General features: G+C 45.2%; 1 protein-coding gene across 1 annotated transcript in view; it reads right to left on the bottom strand.

Annotated features, from left to right (window-relative positions):
- Nucleotides 1–14,834, bottom strand: part of LOC130122623 (protein bicaudal C homolog 1-like) — a 91,236-nt gene that overhangs the window by 31,573 nt on the left and 44,829 nt on the right. Inside the window, exons 5-7 of the mRNA XM_056291570.1 lie at nt 13,893–14,051; nt 12,058–12,111; nt 4,004–4,186 (exon numbers count right to left, since the gene is read on the bottom strand). Coding sequence (XP_056147545.1) covers nt 4,004–4,186; nt 12,058–12,111; nt 13,893–14,051 — 396 coding nt within the window. The remainder of the gene's footprint in view (nt 1–4,003; nt 4,187–12,057; nt 12,112–13,892; nt 14,052–14,834) is intronic.

Raw genomic sequence — 14,834 nt, 5'->3', positions numbered from 1 at the left:
GGGAGGGCTGCAGACTACCACATTCCTCCTCCGATACGTGTGGAGTCGCCAGCCCCTTCCTTTCACCTGACAGTGAGGAGTTTCACCAGGGGGATGTAGTGCATGGGAGGGTCACGCTATTCCCCTTAGTTCCCCCTCCCCCCTGAACAGGCACCCCGAGTATGTGTCCTGGTCACCGCACGACACATACCCACATCTGGCTTCCCACCCGCAGACATGGCCAATTGTGTCTGTAGGGACGCCTGACCAAGCCGGAGGTGACATGGGGATTCGAACCGGCGATCCCCGTGTTGTTAGGCAATGGAATTTCGTGTTTTTTTTAAAAAAAAATTTATAATGTCATTCATGGTGGACGGCAAAGGAAGAATTTTATTGTACAGGGAAACTTGTATTTAATTGTGCATATGACAATAAACTCTGACTTGAGCAGCACAGTCATATTAGTGAATATCGGCTGGCTGCATACAAAAATTCTATTGTATAAAACTGTCAACCAACCTGGTAGTCCCATCTGTAAACTGACATAATTCCATGCCACGGACTTTTTAGTCAGATCACAGCATGATTTAAGATCATGTTATATAATTCGAGATACTCGGGCACAGAACAAGTTTCTACCGCGTTTTTAAAAAAAAAAAAAATTTTGTGGCTATGATATCAAACTGTGCTGTGATTGGTTGCGTGTCACAGGGGTAAGCGTCGCGAGGGTCAAAGTTGAATATGGTTGAACTTTGAGCACAGCGCCAGGTTCTCTCCCAGCGTCTGGGCCCTGAGCGCAGAACGCCGAGGGTGGCAGCGACGCCAGATTCAGCGGCGACACTTGCCACACAGGAAATGAATGGCAGCGCCAGCGCTGAACATTTCTGTCACTGATCATGTGAAGGGCCCTTTAAATGCATCAGATTCCACCACCCCAAAATTGTGTAAACATATTTTTACAACATAATAATCCATGATAGCTTACTTTGTAGGCTACCAATAATTGTGAACATGTAATCTTTTTATTGACTGATGATTTCCATCCCATTTGGAGCAAGACTGTGTTAATGAATGCAAGCTGACAGTGAAAGAACAGCCACCAACGTATATGGTCAGGAAAACATACAGCAGAGAGAACAAAAAAGGACACTGCAAATCACTCTAAAATTGTGTTTCAGTCCTATGGATCACAAACATTGATCTAAAAATCACATGGAAAATACTACACATGAAACCACATAATTAAAGTGGTTTTTCTATATTACACTCGAGCGCAAAACAATTTCATTCAGGATAGTCTATATACCACATAAGAAACAAATATATTTTAACGTGAGGAGTGTAAAGCTCGGTCACCCATTTCTCAGACAAAGACCAGTGCCTCCAACAAAAACCAACGGAAACTATTGTATTATCCCCCTGTATCTTTTGGCTAGATTAGCATGTTTCATTTCTTGCCGTTTCTACTACGCCTCTGCAAGCAATCACTTGGCCTGGAACAGAAAGCTATTTGAAATGTGGGGCTAAAGTCCACAGGCTGAGGCCAGCATAACACAGCACTCCACAGTGGTTTTGGCAATCCTTTGAGATGTTCCAAGGGTCTCCCACCACCGCACAGCATCGCACACATATTCCCCCAATCCCGGATTTGGCCTGTATCCCGATCCTGACTGACCCCGTAGACCTACCACAAACTCAAGAGGGCTTCCTACTTTAATACAAGCACACATACACATTCATTTGCACTCACACGTACATATATATGCATGCAGATCGAAACAGGAGAGCCTGAAAATATTTGAAGGCATACATACAGAGAGGGAGTGGGTGGCGGGGGGAGACAGAGAGAGAGAGAGAGAGCGAGCGAGAGCGAGAGAGAGAGAGAACTGGCAAAGCTGAATTGAGATCCATACTGTGAAGGTGGGTGAGGAGCAATAGGTGGCATGAGGGGTTTGTTGGGACACTGTACAGGGGGCTCAAGGGGCAGGCTTTAAAGTAGCAACAACCCCAGCAACCAGAATGGAGTGAATGCATTTTCCTTCCAGTCAACAAACAACTCAACTAGCTGGAGAGCACCGCGAGAAAACTAGGCTGATTGGAAATTAAGAAGTTCCCTGAAGAGAGGTTTTTGACTTGACAGGTCAGGAGCAGACTTCAGTTAAAAGAGCATTACAGGGCAGTATTTGCCAAGTGGTAGTGGCTGAACTGACAGGCGTAACGCTCCTGCAACTCAGCATTTTTCAGCATCCTTCTGACCCTGCAGTGCTGGAAGCAATTAGGCGGATCCCAGGCAGTGTTAGTTTAGCTGACGGAAACTTTGTGGAAAAATGTTAATCAATGACCCCTTTTTCCCCCGTGATAAAAACGAAACCGTAACAACATCAAAATTCACCTTTATAAACTGTAATATATCTTTATCATAGTTTCTATTCGCTGCTTTCACTTTACTCTGTTTTTTATCAGGTTGTTGACACAAAGAATTTGTTACAGATTTTCTGGTGATACTAACACGTTGGTCTACTATGTAGATTAAAAAACAAGTTCCAGCAGGCCGGCCTGGCCGCTGATATTTCAGAGTCGCAGTTGAAACCCAATGTGAATCTTAATGTTGTTTTCAGCTCATTTCCACAGCGAATGTGTTTTTTTTCTTCTAAGTTTTGGTCAAAGAAGTTAATACGGGTTAAGATTGAGAAGGGAGGGGTGTCTGAGTAGTGTAGCGGTCTATTCATTGCCTACCAACACAGGGATTACCGGTTCAAATCCCCGTGTTGCCTCCGGCTTGGTCGGGCATCTCTGCAGACACAATTGGCCGTGTCTGCGGGTGGGAAGCCGGATATGGGTATGTGTCCTGGTCGCTGCACTAGCACCTCCTCTGGTCGGTCGGGGCGCCTGTTTGGGGGGGGGGGGAATAATGTGATCCTCCCATGTGCTACGTCCCCCTTGGCAAAACTCCTCACTGTCAGGTGAAAAGAAGCGGCTGGTGACTCCACATGTATCAGAGGAGGCATGTGGTAGTCTACAGCCCTCCCCAGATCAGCAGAGGGGGGTGGAGCAGCGACCGGGACGGCTTGGAAGATTGGAGTAATTGGCCAAGTGCAACTGGAGAGAAAAAGGGGGGAAAATCCCTAATAATAAAAAAAAAAGATTGAGAAGGGAGGATGTGAGTGGGGCCTAAAATGTTGCACTGTTGTTCAGTGAAAAGAAAACCCCTTGGTTTCTATGTGTCCTCACCATGTACTAAAGCGAAGGAAGGTGAGAGAAATGGACCCACAATTCACATTTCTTTGCATCTCATATTTTCTCGTTGACACTCTGACTCTGGATTATCGGGTCACTTAAAGGAATAACGAGTTCACAGTCTTGGTCAAGAACATTTAAACAGGATACAAATTGGCGTTTGCTGGGAATGAACCTGTAAAACATAAAAAAAATGCGCCGCGGGCGGAAACGGGGGGCCCCCACAAAGACGGGCCGTGCTTTCCAGTGGTGGAGAGCAGCAGACGGCGGGGCGACTGCTCCCCCAGCTGCGACGCAAGCCCCCCCCCCCTATCCTTCTTCCTCCAAGGACATGAAATGTATTTTTTATTAAGACCCTGTTTGTGTTTAATCTATGGATTTGTATACAGTTCTCTCGGATAGAGAAAACCCCATCCTATATTTTACTTTTAGCTTTACTCATCTGGCAGACTTTTAACCCACGGGACTTACAAGACAGTCAGCAATTAGCAGATAAAATTCAAATGTTGCCAACTGGGACCACAAAATATCATCACATCATACATCATATTTTGGCAGTTTTAGTTTTTTTCCCCCTACTGTATAACATAATCAAGACAGACTGGAAATGCAGGGTGGAGGAAGAGGAAGATGCTCAGCAATGGTTCTGAGCCAGATGTGAAACCAAGCCAACTTGAGCAAGTCTTGAGCCCATACAGTATGGGTATCTTGTGTTTGAGCTACCATCTCTGCTCACATCTCATTGACCCTGATGGGATCACGTTGGTTAGAGAGAGCTCCTCCTCACCTTGACAGCTGTGGTGTTGTTCTGTGAGCCGCGGACCACCCCCGTGGCTCCATAGAGGCGCGTGGGGGGCTTGAAGGACACTGTGAGGTTGTAGGTCTGTGAGATGTGCTGCACGGTGGGAGAACCGGGGTCAGGCTGCACGATGGCCGGAAGCTCAAACGACAAAACCAGAGGAAGCAGCTCCTGCGAAGGCGGGGAGGGAGGAGGAAGAGGAGGAGAAGGAAACAAGGAGAGAAAATGCTGATGAAACAGGGGGAGAAAGTAAAGAAACGGTAACAGATGACAGGAACAGAGAGATTATACTTTCCTCACTGCCTAGCCAGCTGGACTTGCATGACACAGTGGAAACGGTTTGCAGTGATCATGGTTGTAGTGATCAACTGCTTGTACTGATCAAAAGTCGGCAGATGGAGTCATCTCTATACTATTATTATTATTGTGATCAAACAGTCTGCTTAAAGGGATCATTTTGGGTCTTTCATACACAGGAAACTTAAAAAAAGAAATCAAACATGATTATTCAGGAAATGTAATGTTGAAGAAATGTTTAGTTATTTTTTCACTTACTCCCATGACACTGAACAGTGCCACCTCTTTTCAGCACGGAAATTACCAGATGGTGGAAATTTCCAGATAGCCTGGAGTGTCATAGGCTTACTTCAATTTTTAGGGCTTGGCCTACTGTTATTGGAAATGCACTTTAAGCAATGTTACTCTAATGGTAACCTCCAGTCTATGTTTAATTCCTGTTTGAAGTGTTTGGAGCACATGACAGTCGACAGACGGCGACTGTCTTTCAATGAAATCCAGTGAAATAGAAAAGTAATCTGATTCACGACACAATATTTATTGAACAAGTGTGGACGTGTCAATTAGATCATCATCCGAGAAAAAAAAAATTGATTTCGCTTAAAGTGGTCAACTGCTGGGCGTCCGGGTAGTGTTGCGGTCTATTCTGTTGCCTACCAACATGGGGATCGTGTGGTTCAAAACCCTGTGTTACCACCAGCTTGGTCGGGCGTCCCTACAGACACAATTGGCTGTGTCTGTAGTTGGGAAGCAGGATGTGGGTCTGTGTCCTGGTCACGGCACTAGCACCTCCTCTGGTCGGTCGGGGCACCTGTTCGGGGGGGAGGGGGAACTGGGGGGAATAGCGTGATCCTCCCACACGCTACGTCCCCCTGGAGGAACTCCTCACTGTCAGGTGAAAAGAAGCGGCTGGGAACTCCACATCTATCGGAGGAGGCAGGTGGTAGTCTGCAGCCCTCCCTGGATCGGCAGAGGGAGTGGAGCAGAGACCGGGATGCCTTGGAAGAGTGGTGTAATTGGACGGGTACAATTGGGGAGAACCCCCTCCCAAAAAAAGTGGTCAACTCCTAATAGTGGCTTATATTGGCCTGAATGGATGTAAGCAGTTTCCACTGTGCTGCATAAACAACATGGACTACTGTAGGCAGAGCTGGACAGCCCGTAGTATGATAACTTCAGTCAAAATAACTGATAACCTTTCATCAGCAGAAATATATGTGCTGTCGTATCATTTCCTGGCCAGGCACAGAACAGTAGCTCGTATCACTTTGTCCTGCCATGAGACCGTGATTAACACCATTTGGACACAGAGTTAAAACACATGTCAGGAGGCGGAGAACGGTTTCTTTACGAAGGGCTGACATGTGCATATATCCACATGAAGACATAACATGTCTCCTATATGCAGGGAGGGGCGGATCACGGCAAGTAAACCTGTCAACTGGAATAAATCCAGAGGGGTTAATCAACGTGAGGTAAGCGGTGCCAGAAATAGAAGAAACGCCCTTTGTCCCGCTAAGTACGCTGCAGGGCAGTGGTGCCATTTGGGAGATCGCAACGCCGCAAAACCATGACAATTCAGTCCCGAGTGTAGCTTACACATTTTGCACAAAAAGTCAAGACAATGGCCACGATGGTTCGCACCTATAGTATACTTGTGTCAACGCCACGCTGGTACACTGAACAGCGCTGCTGCACAACTTTGGATGCAGCACAGCGTTTGACAGAGGCATTTAAATGAACTTGGATATTCACAACACAGCAGCCATTCAGGGAGAGTACATGCAGACAAGCAGGCCTTCCTGTGCAGCTCATACATACACACACTCATGTACACACGAGGAGCCAGGTCATATGTATACATACCCACACATGCAAATCAGAAGGAATGAAAACGTACACGCATATGTACACACACAAAAAAAGGGCACACACATGAGTATACACACATACAGTATATACACGTACACACACACACAAACGTACACACAAAAACACAGCGTTATCCAAATAACGACTCTTGGGCAGAGAGCCATTATGGTTTTGGCTGCCAGTGAAGGGCAAGCTGCATGAATTGCTCCGACCAAAGAAATGCATCCCTGATCAGTCCCATATGCGCTTGGCCCTACATTTATATCACGTTTCAGCACTCGCACTCAAAAACGCTGGAGAAATTTAGGTCAGCGTTGAGGGAAACGCAGAAAGGACAAGCAGAACAGCAGGAATCGGGTGCTGAATGAAGAATAGGGTTGATTTATGGTAAAGCTGACCTCAGCTTTTTTTTTGCTCCTTTCCCCCTCCCAAAAAAAAAAAAAAAAGGTCTACCAGGCAGACACGCGCTTCACATTAGAGTCAATCTTAAAAAAAAAAAGGTAAAACGCTTACATTCTCTCCTGCTGCAAGGGTGAGAGGAACAAAGGAGGAATGAAAACGTCTGCAAGGCAAAAGCAGCAGACCAGAGTTCTCAACGCTGACCCATCAACTCTTGCACTGCACTGGGAACCCCCGAGGACGCATCGCCTTTACAACAGATTAGTTACACATTCATAGATATCTTCACCCTGGTGAACCAAAATAGACAGACAACCCATTTAGTCCGCCTATAGAAAAAATCTTCAAGCGGGGGGGGGGGGGGGGGGGTCCTAAAATCTGTACAGCAGCAAGTGGATAAGCCATAAAACCAACCACCTCTGGATTTTAGTAACTTTGGAAGAGGATGTGGTATCAGGGCCACCCAGGACAAACCACGAATGGTATACAGTTATATAACGTTAACCAAAGCAGAAGAGGGCATGAGACTGGGGAAAAAAAATGCTGCTTCCTCTTGCACCCAACAGTTTATGAGGACTTAATATTGACCACATTACTGTGAAGGCATCGTTTATTGGGAGTCGTCTTCAAAGAGTCCATCAGTCAGATTCCAATTAAAGTAGATATAAGAGGGAATGAAAACCTCTTTTTTAACACAATACTTTCCCTACACCCCTCACATTAAATATAGATTTAATAGGGGATCTAATATAGATTTAGCCGCTAAATTACCTTTTCTCTTTAAAACTTGAGCTGATCAGCCTCCAGTGTCGTTCAGTGTAACTTACCAATTGAGGAGATCAATTCCAAAATGAAGGATCTACCAGTTAAAAACATCCCATCGATTCCGATTGATTGTTGACAAGATAAAACAATTATTTAAAAGAAGCTACGTGTTTAACGGTTTTCCGTAATTCAGACCCTGTCAACGAAATAAATACACAAGGCAACATTTTTTTTAGAATGGCCTTAACAGCTGGGTCCATTATATTCACCGTGGACAAAGTGTAAGTTCAATACCAATGTACGAACAACGGGGGCAAATGTAAATTTATTCCTTTAAAAGGAAGCAGAACTTGAGCTTCTGAACGGGATGCTGTTGGCTAGAGATAATACAAAAGGCTGCTTGCTTGAATCAACCTGAGCAGAGCTGCTTTCAGCCAACATACAGTACATGTACTGTGGGGCGTCCAGGTAGTGTGGCGGTCTAGTCCGTTGCCTACCAACACGGGGATCGCCGGTTCGAATCCCCATGTTACCTCCGCCTTGGTTGGGCATCCCTACAGACACAATTGGCCGTGTATGCGGGTGGGAAGCCGGATGTGGGTATGTGTTCTGGTCGCTGCACTAGCGTTTCCTCTGGTCGGTCGGGGCACCTGTTCAGGGGGGGCCGGGGGGAATAGTGTGATCCTCCCACGCGCAACATCCCCCTGGCGAAACTCCTCACTGTCAGGTGAAAAGAAGCGGCTGGTTACTCCACATGTATCAGAGGAGGCATGTGGTAGTCTGCAGCCCTTCCCGGATCAGCAGAGGGGGTGCAGCAGCGACCGGGACGGCTCGGAAGAGTGGGGTAATTGGCCGGATACAATTGGGTAGAAAAGGGGGGGGACAAAACAAACAAACCATACAGTGTATGTACTGTCATAAAGGCCGAGTTGGTGATGAGTTCCTGTACTTTGTCAACCCATTGTGTACTACTGTATGAGCTCCCAGAGTGCTACAGCTTTGTTCAGAACATAGCATAGTAACACACAGCACTGATAATATGGGGGCTGGGCTGGATTAACCATAAAGGCAAGGGGACAACTGCCTAAGGGCCCAAGACCTCTAAAGGGCCCAGGACAAGCAAAAAAATCTAGTTATATCTCATTTTTATGAGTTTTTCCTGTCCCAGACCCTGAATACTGCAAAGTTAGACCCCGTTCATTTGACATCCATGCCTCTATTGAAAGCGAGCTTTCTCCCCGTCAGTTAATTGCGAAAAATGAGGACTATTTATCTGCCATGGCTATTCATTAAAGCGTCTCACTTGTGCCGGTCTATTGGTGGTGCACAGCCGGCAGCAGCATCATATCTCTACGTGAAAAACCATTCAACAGTAGCCGCGAGTGACTATCGAAAAATCAAAAAGAAAAACCATTAATCAACACGATCACGAACCAATTGGAGAATGTGTCACAATTTTCCATATCTATAACACTATCTCGCATCATTTTGTCTGGGCCGTTTCATTATTTTTTTTACTACTTTATTGCCCGTGGGGCAATTCTTTCTTTGCGTTTAACCCATCCTAGCTGTGTAGCTAGGAGCAGTGGGCAGCCGCCATGCAGCACCCAGGGACCAACTCCAGTTCGTCTTGCCATGCCTCGGTCAGGGGCACAGACAGGAGTATTAACCCTAACATGTCTTTTTAATGGTGGGGGAAACCGGAGAACCAGGAGAAAACTCACCGCAGACACGGGGAAAACATGCAAACTCCACACAGAGGATGACCTGGGATGACCCCCAAGGTTGGACAACCCCGGGGTTCGAACCCAGGACCAATTTCATGCTACATCCAAGAGTATGGACAGGCTCTAAATAGGTATATACTGACAGATCAGAGGATTTTCACAGCAGTGTTGGCGTGTGTGCGTTTCCAGCTGCACGTAGCTGATGCAGCCATCTGCAGCCTACTGTGCGCTCTGCTGTAAAGTCTATTACGCGCTCCACAGACGGACATGTGCCCTGTTGCGCCTTGGTTCCTGAAAACTAACAGACAGGTGGTGGCCTACAAATAAATCCTCAAGGCACCATTCATTCAGCTTTGAGTCCGTGTAGGAATCTATGAATGTCTGACAGAAAGAAACTGCAGGAGAAAAGGAAATCCTAATAACAACACATCGACGCCTATTTGTGCTGTCCTCAAGCAATGGCTTTCCTTAGGCGAGTTGCAGATGAGTGCTATTGTGCACCATTTATTTCGGGCACAAATACTGACTGATCACATTTATTCCATACTACCATTCAAACCAGTGGAACTGGGGCACTCGAATGTTGTTGCCCAGGGGCACAGTGAAGTGTTAATACAGCCCTGTATGGGGGTATTTGGATAAAAGCAGAGCAGGAGGATTGTTGACTGCTATACTATAAATTTCAAAACTTAAAATCTGTAGCGACCTGGTTAAGTGTGCACAGCGGACAGTGGTAGGAGGTGCTTGCACCAGCTGGAAGAGCGGAGTGTGAACAGCGAGGGCCAAATGGTGGTTTGAGGGTGTTGAACAAATATTTAAACATCTCCCTGGCTCACGAGGACTTTTTGGTAAAATGTGAGGAAAAATATACTCATACCCTCTCACCTGCTTTATTTGAGAAATTGCCTCCTGGCTACTGATGCAGTTAATATCAAAATTAAAGCTAAGTGCAAAAGAACTGCCTCCTAAGAAGTGTTAAATAACCCTGTGTGGAACAGCTTAAGTGCTGATCCGGTAAGCGTTCACGTACCACAGGCTGAGTATCTCAGTCTGAGTCAGGGTCCGGAGAAAGGACGAGAGGAAAGCTCGTCTTTGATCCACCCCATTCATCCTGACTGTGTGTTCTTTGGAAGGCCTAAAAATTCATTTGGTTCTGAACCGCTTATATTAGAAAGAGCCCTTCCTACAAGGCTAGTAAAACTGGACCTGCTATACCCCCCCCCGCCCCCAGGGAAGTGGGTGAACAGAACTATGACTGCTGCTCCTGAAAATATCTGGTAAGCACAGAGAGATATGTGGGTAATCACGTTCCAACAAATGGCTGCACACGCATACAAACTACCCTTCAATACCTCCCCCTAAATGCACATATTAGCCTCCCGCTTTTCCGTCTTCCCCATCTCTCTTTGACCCCCTCTCTATCGATTCCTTTCACACCTTAGCCACCAGAAGGACACAGTCATGCCCTTACCGTCTCCTCCACCACACACATACCCTACACTCCACCTCTCTCTAAAAGGAATTGTTTGACTTTTTCCAAGTCTTTTACCTAGCTTATACTCGCCACTCATGTAGTGCATAAGGATATTTCATTTTCAATCTTCCATCCTTTTTGTTCTCAATACTAGGCACGCAGCTCCAGCTTGCCATCCGCGGTGTAATGCAATTATTGGGGGAGAGTGCCAGAGCTAACCTACCATAATGTAGTCTATCACAGCGAATTTGAGAGATCCTTTTAAGAATGTACAGTTCTGTTTATTGCCAGATTCCCTCTTAGTGTTTGCTTTGTTGTGCCATGGCGGAGTGCTGCTAATCTCCGGTAAGCTGTGTTGCAGGAAGTAGCACGGTAGGAAACGACCATAATTGAAACTACATTCTTTTAAAAGACCGCTCAAATTTACTGCAATCTCAAATTTGCTGCGATATACTGCTGCAGCATCATGTTAACTTTGGCTGAACCAAGGCGTGTTTTTTGTACTGAACGAGGATTGTGGATTTTCCCTCCATTAATTGCATTCAACTGTAGATGACAAGCTAGAGCTCCGTTTCCAGCATGAATTAAAGGATGGATGACTGTTGAAATGAAACCTACTGGAGTGGTGAATATATAATAAAGACAGATTTTAAAAAATCCAAACTATTCATTAAGCACCCTATCTTTTTCTGCCTCTCATATGCATGCGGTCTTGTTGGCCTTGGTCAGTCCATAAAGGAAGTACTAACCAGCGTAGTGAATTGTGGTATTGAAACAAAGAAAGTTGAAGGTCCCCCGCCCGTTGAGCTGGTGTTGAGGCTTATGGCTTGAGGTGAAGCTGAGGAAAGTGCTTCCAGTCGGGCTGAAATCAGAACTGTTAAGAGGCAGGGGAATGGGCTGGAAACGGGGCTGCAAATGGGCCGGGGCTTAAGACTTTTGCAAGAGTTTTTCTTCTTCTATTGATCCAGAGAAGTGACTTGGGAATTGCCTGCGAGAGGGGCTTGCGGCCTGGAACCGGTGTTGAAAATACGCATGAGAGTAGGTCTGAGGCTTTGGTAGAGGCGGACTGGATAAGACTTGCAGCCAGGGTGAAAATGGGGCTCAGGATGATACTAAAGCTGACAACGGAGCTGGATCAGAGGCTCAAGACTGAGGCTGTGAGTCAAGCTGGCGCATTCACAGAATCAGCACAACATGGCTGTGTTTCAGCATGAGTGTTGGAGAGCTGATAGGCATGAGTGAGCCCAGTCCACTCTCCTGTGGGCCAAACGCAAAGAACAGCAAGTTGGCTTCAATTCATTTCCTTCCTTTCTTCTGCCACATTAGCCACAACCAGAATATTACAATTTCATAGACCTGGTTCTCCCACAGACTGCCGGAAATAAAATATGAGACAACTGTGCTAGCAAAAGATCATTTGGATAAAAGGATTAAAGATGGATAGAAATATTCTGATTAGAATGGATACAGTGCAGAGAGATGGCACTGATAAAGCCGTTCCAACTTACCCTTATTTTTGCTCGAGCTGCTTCTACCCCCCCTGGCTGCCCTGCGATGGACACCTGTTTGCATTGAGAAATAACATGGATTAGTTAGTTAAGCCCAGCTGTGGCCAATAAAAAAGCAATGGCTAAAAGCATTACATACATAAGAACATCATTTTGAATTTCATAGCTGAAAACTAACACCCAGTGGAAACATACACGGGGGGGGGGGGGCATAACGGCTTTTTGAAAGCCAGACTTGATAACACTTCAGCTATTCATGTCAAATTTTTTGACTTGCTAAACTTTTTACCATCAATTATGTTTTCAGATCATGAACCACAGAGTCAATTTGGTCAGAAACGTATTCCGGAGACCAACTTTATGATTTTTTTTTTTTAATGGCCTTCATAAATTAAAGAAATTGCCTTTCAGCACAACCATTCAACACATAGGATTTGATGAAGACTTTTACCACAGAAATGATAAAAGATACCCACTGTTCATGTTTGATTTCTTGCAAACTTATCAGCAATCTATCCTCATTTTTTTACCCTACTTAACATCCTACTCCCTTCATCTTTGATCAGTAAATGCTCATCAAAATGGAGGTAGTCATGAACTGGCCCACATTACTGCTGCTGGGGCAACTTGTTATCAGCACTTAAGTATAAATTAGGTCCCACAAATTGGGACTGGTAGGTATTTGGAAAAAAAAGTTCTGTTCATTTCAGAACTTAAATTCTCCCCCCCCCCCTCGTTTTTCTCCCCAATTGTATCCAGCCAATTACCCCACTCTTCCAAGCTGTCCTGGTCACTGCCCCACCCCCTCTGCCAATCCGGGGAGGGCTACAGACTACCACATGCCTCCACCAATACATGTGGAGTTGCCAGCCGCTTCTTTTCACCTGACGGTGAGGAGTTTCACCAGGGGGATGTAGTGCGTGGGAAGATCACACTATTCCCCCCAGTTCCCCCTCCTCCCCTGAACAGGGGCCCTAACCGACCAGAGGAGATGCTAGTGCAACAACCACGACACATACCCACATCCAGTTTCCCACTCGCAGACATGGCCAGTTGTGTTTGTTGCGTTTGTAGGGACGCCCGACCAAGCCGGAGGTAACACGGGAATCTGAACCGGAGATCCTCGTGTTGGCAGCAAATGGAATAGACTGCTATGCTATCTGGACACCCCCTTAGTTTCTATTTATGATCACATTGTCAACTAGAACTGGTAGACATTAGTAGTGATGATTTATAAACTGAAAGACTGGCCACCATTGAACTTGTGATCAGCAGCTCCATAACAAAGCATGAAATAGAGCCCCTTGCAAAGTGTTTTGTGCAATGTTTTGAAGAGTCCGACCTGCTGAAGCCACCAGACTAGATAAATATGCAGTTTAATTGCAATTACAGTAGGTTCCTACTCCTTTTCAGCTCAGTCCATCTAAAACACACCGGCTTCCTGTGGTTTGGCCAACCACAACACCAAACTTCATCTACACACAGCTAGTAAAAAGCTAGTAAATAGACTTGATGTGGTTTCTATACAGACCAAAAAGGGAACAGTTCATTTGACCTAGTTTAGAAAGCTAAATAAGCTACAATGCGAGAAAGGGGGAAAAAAAAGCCAGGGAAGAAATAATTGCAAGGGAGTGAGGTAAGACAAAAACTCAAAGCCCAGTCCATTTTGCACTCTGTACACAGCCTAGGATCAACTTGGTGACTCTCAAAATTACAGCCAAGTTTTACATAGTCTTTTGTCCAGCAACTGAATTCCACAATCCATTCCTCAGTGTCTGAGTCAGGAGCTGAGGAGTGAGTGTGACTAGTATGCTCAGTGCTGGAGCCCAACTAACCTGGTTGCTTTTCTCTGCCTGGTTGTTCCTATTGGAGTCAGGAAAGTGGATATGGCAGCCCGTCTCCTCCATCACCTTCTTGATATTGTTGCCTCCTTTACCAATGACGTGGGAGTGCTCCGTATGGGAAACATCCATCTTCAGAGTTACCCTGTTACTCTGCTGAGTGAGAGAAGGAAAGACGAGGGGGCAGGAGGATGGGTGATTAATAACAATTATAAATGATGATAATGCTTACTTAGTAGCTTTTATAACAAAGTTAAAAATGAATGCAAGACCAAATTTTCCCCCAGTGGTACAGCTGTTAATGTTTTAAGCTGCAAGCTCATCTCTTGATAAGTATTTAGTATACACACATTGAGTGCAGCAGAGACAAAAATGTTTTGCATTGTGCAATTAAGGCACCATTGAACAGAACATTCCTGGTTATGCAGCATCCATGCCCAATATTTCTTTCTGTGAAAAGCAACCAATACCAGTGTTAGAATAAATACATTATTTCAGACACACCAAGTCTCTAGCTTCTTTTAAACCTCGTCTTAAAGCTTTTCTTTCAGTGAAAGCTTTTGGAAATGTTTGATATACATTTTTATTTATATAGTATTTATTGCCATTTATTTGTTTATACTTTCTCTGTGCTTGTGAATTTTGGCCTTATTCTCATTTTATTTACCTTGTCCGGTTTTATTCCTTTTGTAAAGCACTTTGTAACATTGTTAAGAAAAGTGGTATATCAGTTCATTATTATTATTTTTGGTGTGGCCAATATTGTAATAACTCGAAAATTTAACCAATCAGCTTTATTCCTCAGTCTGACTCACCAAACAGAAACAACTAAAAAGCCCAAGGTATGATGCTCTTCTCCGGGCTCTCCTTGATTCTCACCCTGCTCTTCTGGCTTACAGATGGTGTGTCACTACGAAGCCAATTTATTACAGAGCT

The sequence above is a fragment of the Lampris incognitus genome, chromosome 13, assembly GCF_029633865.1.
Source record: "Lampris incognitus isolate fLamInc1 chromosome 13, fLamInc1.hap2, whole genome shotgun sequence".
NCBI classification, from domain to species: domain Eukaryota; kingdom Metazoa; phylum Chordata; class Actinopteri; order Lampriformes; family Lampridae; genus Lampris; species Lampris incognitus.
The sequence above is the reverse complement of the archived record's forward strand: the minus strand, read 5'-3'. Positions and strand labels throughout refer to the sequence as shown.